Below are 5,629 nucleotides of genomic sequence, written 5' to 3'. Positions count from 1 at the left end.
AGTCACCACAATAGGTGAAAAAACTTTCGTTAAAACACATGATTTCATTACAGGCATCCTGACACATGGCAAAATTGTGTTATAGATATATTGGTTACACGGAATTCTTGAGATGATTATAATGCCACTTAGTTTGAAACATGAATCCAATAGCTTGTGGTTTGCCCCATATATCACTCAATTGACATATAAGGCCCCTGTAGATTATAAACTTAACACCCCAGAAAACGATTCTTCTCTTCATCTGAGCCTTCTCCTCACACTATGAACTTCTACAACAATTACTATGGTGGCCTGGGCTATGGCTATAGTGGCCTGAGATGTGGCTACGGATGTGGCTATCGTGGCTATGTATATGCCTGTTATCGTCCATGCTGCTATGGTGGATATTGGTATTCTGGATTCTTCTGATAAATTCTAGATTGCTAATCTATTTAGGAAATTTTCCCATGAGGTACTATATGTACCTCCTTTATTATGTATAATAGACATGTTACTTACTGTCTGTTCAAATAGTGACAATCGAATCTTAGACTACCATGTAACATCAGAACTTTTTTGATTGAAATCACTGGAGTTTTCAACAATTTATAAATGTATTCATTTGATCTTATATTATTTTATGATCGAACACAAATAATCTTCACCATTTCCATTTGGGAAAATGTCTAAATTCAGTTTTCATTAAAAGCAATCTGTTTTGCATACCTACAACATTTTTGCGTATATTTATTTACCTAGGTTTCGTGTGTGTGTGTGTGTGTGTGTGTGTGTGTGATTGTTGACCATTTGGATACCTTTAGTTTGTAAGTTAGAGGTGTGGTTGAATAACTACATTCAACCACTGCTTTTATTTTTATTTTTATTTTTTAAAATTCTGATACAGTTAACATACAGTATTATATTAGTTTCAGTTGAACAATATAGTGAGTCAACAATTCCTTACCACCTACTTTTCATCAGGACAAGTATACTCCTTAATCCTCACCACCTATTTCAAGCATCCCCCCACACCTCCCCTCTGATAACCATCAGTTTGTTTTTCACAGTAAAGAGTCTTTCTTGGCTTCTCTCTCTCTTTTCCCTTTGCTCATTTGTTTTGTTTCTTAAATTCCACATATGAACGATATCTTATAGTATTTGTCTTTCTCTTAGACTTATTTTAATTAGTACTATACTCTCTAGGTCCATCCATGTTGTTGCAAATGGCAAGATTTCATTCTTTTTTATGGCTTAATAATATTCCCTGGTATATACATGCCACATCTTCTTCATCCATTCTTCTATTGATGAACATTTGGGATGCTTCCATAATTTGGCTATTGTAAACAATGCTGCAATAAAAATAAGGGTTAATTATCTTTTTGAATGCATGTTTTCATATTCTTTGGGTGAATTCCTAGTAGCAGAATTACTGGATCATATGGTAGTTCTATTTGTAATTTTTTGAGGAACCTCCATAATGTTTTCCACAGTGGCTGTGCCATTTTGCATTCCCAACAAGAGTGCATTAAGTTTCCTTTTTCTCCACATCTTCACCAACACTTGCTGTTTCTTGTGTTTTTTATTTTAGCCATTCTGACAGGTGTGAAGTAATATCTTACTGTGGTTTTGATTTGCATTTTCCTGATGATCAGTGAGAATAAGCATCCTTTCATGTGTCTGTTGTCCATTTGAATGTCTTCTTGGGAGAAATGTCTGTTCATGTCTTCTGCCCATTTTTAAATTGGATTGTTAGTTTGTTGTTGAGTTGTGTCAGTTCTTTATATATTTTGGATACTAACCCTTTATTGGATATGTCATTTGCAAATATCTTCTCTCATTCAGTAGGCTGTCTTTTAGTTTTTGTTTTGATTGCTTCCTTTGCTGTGCAGAAGCTTTTCATTTTGATATTGTGCTAAGGTTTATTTTCACTTTTGTTTCCCTTGCCTCAGGAGACACATCTAGAAAAATCTTGGTACAGCTAATGTCAAAGAGATTACTGCCTGTGCTATCTTCTAGGATTTTTTATTTCAGATATTCACATTTAGATCCTTAATTCATTTTGAGTTTATTTTTGTGTATGGTGTAAGAAAGTGGTCCAGTTTCATTATTTTGTATGTAGCTGATCAGTTTTCTCAACACCATGTGTTGAAGAGACTGTCTTTTTACAAATGTATATTCTTTCCTCTTTTGTCAAATATTAACTGACCATATAATCATGAGTTTATTTCTGGGACTTCTATTCTGGTCTATTGATTTATGTGTCTATTTTTGTGCCAGTATCATACTGTTTTAATCATTACAGGTTGATAATATAACTTGAAATCTGGAAATGTGATACCTCCAGTTTTGTTTTTCTTTTTCAAGATTGCTTTGGCTATTCAGGGTCTTTTGTGGTTCCATATTAATTTTAGGATTATTTGTTCTAGTTCTATGACAAATACTGAGGAAGATATAGAATCAGTGAAACTTTCAAGGGGTCAATCTCTGCTTGCCTCTTGGAAAGAGACCTATTTCATGACAAGGCAGTGGCTTGTGTGGACTACATATTATGTAAACATAAGTCTGATCCAAGATACAGGATGCAAAGTGTATCCTTGATCCTGGTAGTCTGTTCAGTAAACGTGTTTATGGTAACTTCTTTTAATTCACTAGATTTATTATTATTATTAATAACAATGTCAACGATAATAAAATATGAATCAACAGTATCTATTAATATTTCAAGAAGTAACACTGGAATTTTTTAAAATGAAGACTGACCATGGGTCCACACAAAATTACTTTCTGAATAGAGATGAAAATATGAGGCTGACCAAAATCTTATCCTGCCCCCAAACGCATGTTTTCTAAAAGCATCTAAAGAAGAGAATTAGGTAGCTATGTCTTCCTCCATCAGCTGAAGATAGCACGTGGGACTATGTATGATTTCAATCATCTTAAATTCATTGGCTCTTGTTTATGACCTAGCATGTGATCTATCTTGGAGAACATTCTATACGTGTACTTGAAAGAAATTTGTGTTTTCTTGGAGTTGGGTAAATGCTCTCTAGAAGGGTGTTAGGTCTAGTTGGTTTATAGTGTTTTTTTCTTTTTCAAGTTTGTACACTTTATAATCTTTTATGTAGTTGTTATAGCCTTTATGCAAAGTGAGATATTGACATCTTCAGTTATTATTATTACAGTCTCCCTTTTCCTTTCAATTCTGTCAATTTTTTTTTTACTTTAGCGCTCCATTTTTAGCACCAGGTGGATTTAACACCAGTACATATGCTGTATCTTCCTGATAGATTACTCTACTTATCTTTGCAAAATGTCTCTCTTTATCGCTATTAAATTTTTTTTGGCTTTAAAGTATATTTAATCTGATATTGTTATAACCATTCCAGCTTTCTTACTAGTTGTTATTTGCATAATATGTACGTATATTCCTATTTTACTTTCAAGTCATTCGTTTCAAGAGGATTTGATTGTTAAGACATTTTACGACGGTTACTTTAAAATTTGTTCATATAATTGGAAAACCTGATAGTGTTAGGGTCAGTTAATTATCTTTTCTCATCTGTGTTATAATTTTCTTGTTTCTTGGTGTGACGGTATGGTGGTAATTTTGTGTATTAAAAGCATCCTGATCCTATTAAAAGTGTTTTTTCAAAAGCAGGTAGTCACCCTGTTTAGGTTAAGCACATGGGTCTTGTGGGCTATGATTCATTATTTTCAGAGTTGCTGCGGTGTTATTTTGGTCTGTTTGGTTTATCTTGCACTGCCGGTTGTCCCACTGGCCCCTGCCATTGCTACCTGAAAGTGTGGAAGGAGTTTTGCCAGCTTATCCGCTGTGTGTCTCTTGGTGGAGCAGTGACATGGTGGGAATCCCCACTTACCTCCCTCACTGCCTAGAGGTCTTTTGAAAGGAGCATGAGAGCCTCAGGTATATGAGGACAGAGTCTTCCTGGATTAGGAAATAACTCCCATTAAATAACATATAGATGGAAAGAAACTCACATAAGAAGTTCGAAGATATTTTGAGTTGATTAATAAAGAAGTACAACATACCAAATGTGTGGCTTACCATCGAAAAAGTTATTAGAAGAAAATGTATAGCTTTATATATTTATGTCAGAAAAAAGAACATTTTAAAACTCAATGCTCTAAGATTCTTTCAAAAGCTAGAAATGGAGGAAAGATTAAATATAAAGTCAGAAGAATGAAGGAAAAATAAAGACAGGAGAGGAATCAATTTAACAGAAAATGAACAAACTATAAAGAAAATTAATAATATGGTATTTACCTTTCTCTGAGTTATTTCACTTAGCATAATACTCTCCAGCTCCATCCATCTCATTACAAATGGCAAGGTTTCATTCTTTTTATGGCTGAGTAATATTGCATCTTACATATCTGTACCACATCGTCTTTATCCATTCATCAGTTGATGGACATTTGAGCTGTTTTGATAATTTGGCTATTGTAGATAATGCTGTGATAAACACTGGCGTGCACGTATCCCTCTGAATTAATATTTTTGCATTCTTTGGTCAACTGCCTAGTAGTGCAGTTGCTGGATCGTAACACAGTTCCATATGATTTCACTCATATGTGGAATTTAAGAAAACAAGCAAAGGGAAAAAGAGAGAGAGAAAGATGCAAACCAAGAAACAGACTCTTAATTATAGAGAACAAACTGATGGTTAACAGAGGGGAGGTGAGTAGGGGGATGGGTTAAATAGGTGATGGGGATTAAGGAGTGTACTGTGATGAGTACCAGGTGATGTACAGAAGTGTTGAATCACTGTATTGTACACCTGAAACTAATGTATGTTAACTGTATGTCAACTAACTGGAAAGAAAAAACAAGAAAATCAATAATACCCAAAGTTGGCACTTTGAATAAACCAGCCAAATTGATAAATTATAGACAGATTGATCAAGAATATAAGATAGAGAGGCACCTGGGTGGCTGAGTCGGTTAAGCATCTGACTCTTGGGTTTTCGCTCAGGTAATGATCTCACAGTTCATGGGATCGAGCCCCACATTGGGCTATGTGCGCACAGCATGGAGCCTACTTGGGATTCTCCCTCTCTCCCTTTCTCTCTGCCCCTCCCTTGCTCTCTCTCTCTCTCTCAAAATAAATAAATAAACTTAAAAAAATAACTTTTGAAAAAAAATTGGTGTCTTCACTGGAAAATTCTTTTAAATATTTATACCACATTCTTACGTGTAACTTAAGAAAATCGCAGAAGCCTTGGTACTTGAACCCCAATATTTTTCTCCCAAAGTGATACTGAACAAGAGCTATTACACTTGTGAGTATTTTATTTTTGTGCCCCAAACACAGAACACAGAAACTGTTCTTTTCTTTAAATGATTATTTATTTATTTTGAGAAAGAGAGAGAGTGTGAGTGGGGGAGGAGCAGGGAGAGAAAGAGAGAGAGAATCCCAGGCAGTTTCTGCACTGTCAGCGCAGAGCCCAATGTCGGGCTCAAACTCATGAATAGTGAGATCATGACCTGAGTTGAAATCAAGAGTCGGATGCTAAACTGATTGAGCTACCCAGGTGCCCTGGAACCCAGAAACTATTTCTATGAAGAATACATATCTATGACTCTATCCCTTCTCTATTTTTCAAGGAGATGTAGATAGAAACA

At 35.0% G+C, this 5,629-nt stretch overlaps 1 protein-coding gene across 1 annotated transcript; it reads left to right on the top strand.

The window, feature by feature from the left end:
- Positions 1-264: 264 nt before the first annotated feature.
- LOC112850481 (keratin-associated protein 22-1-like) lies at positions 265-411 on the top strand. Its single transcript, XM_025914137.1, has one exon. It carries the CDS (start codon positions 265-267, stop codon positions 409-411), a length of 147 nt encoding a protein of 48 aa, XP_025769922.1.
- Positions 412-5,629: the final 5,218 nt, after the last annotated feature.

This window comes from Puma concolor, chromosome C2 (assembly GCF_028749965.1).
Source record: "Puma concolor isolate L17-30 chromosome C2, mPumCon1.1.hap2, whole genome shotgun sequence".
In the NCBI taxonomy this organism is placed as follows: Eukaryota; Metazoa; Chordata; class Mammalia; order Carnivora; family Felidae; genus Puma; species Puma concolor.
This window is presented reverse-complemented; position numbering and strand designations above follow the sequence as displayed.

What these genes read in the sequence shown, in the direction of transcription:
- LOC112850481 (XM_025914137.1), top strand. Translation starts at nt 265, where the DNA reads ATGAACTTCTACAACAATTACTATGGTGGCCTGGGCTATGGCTATAGT.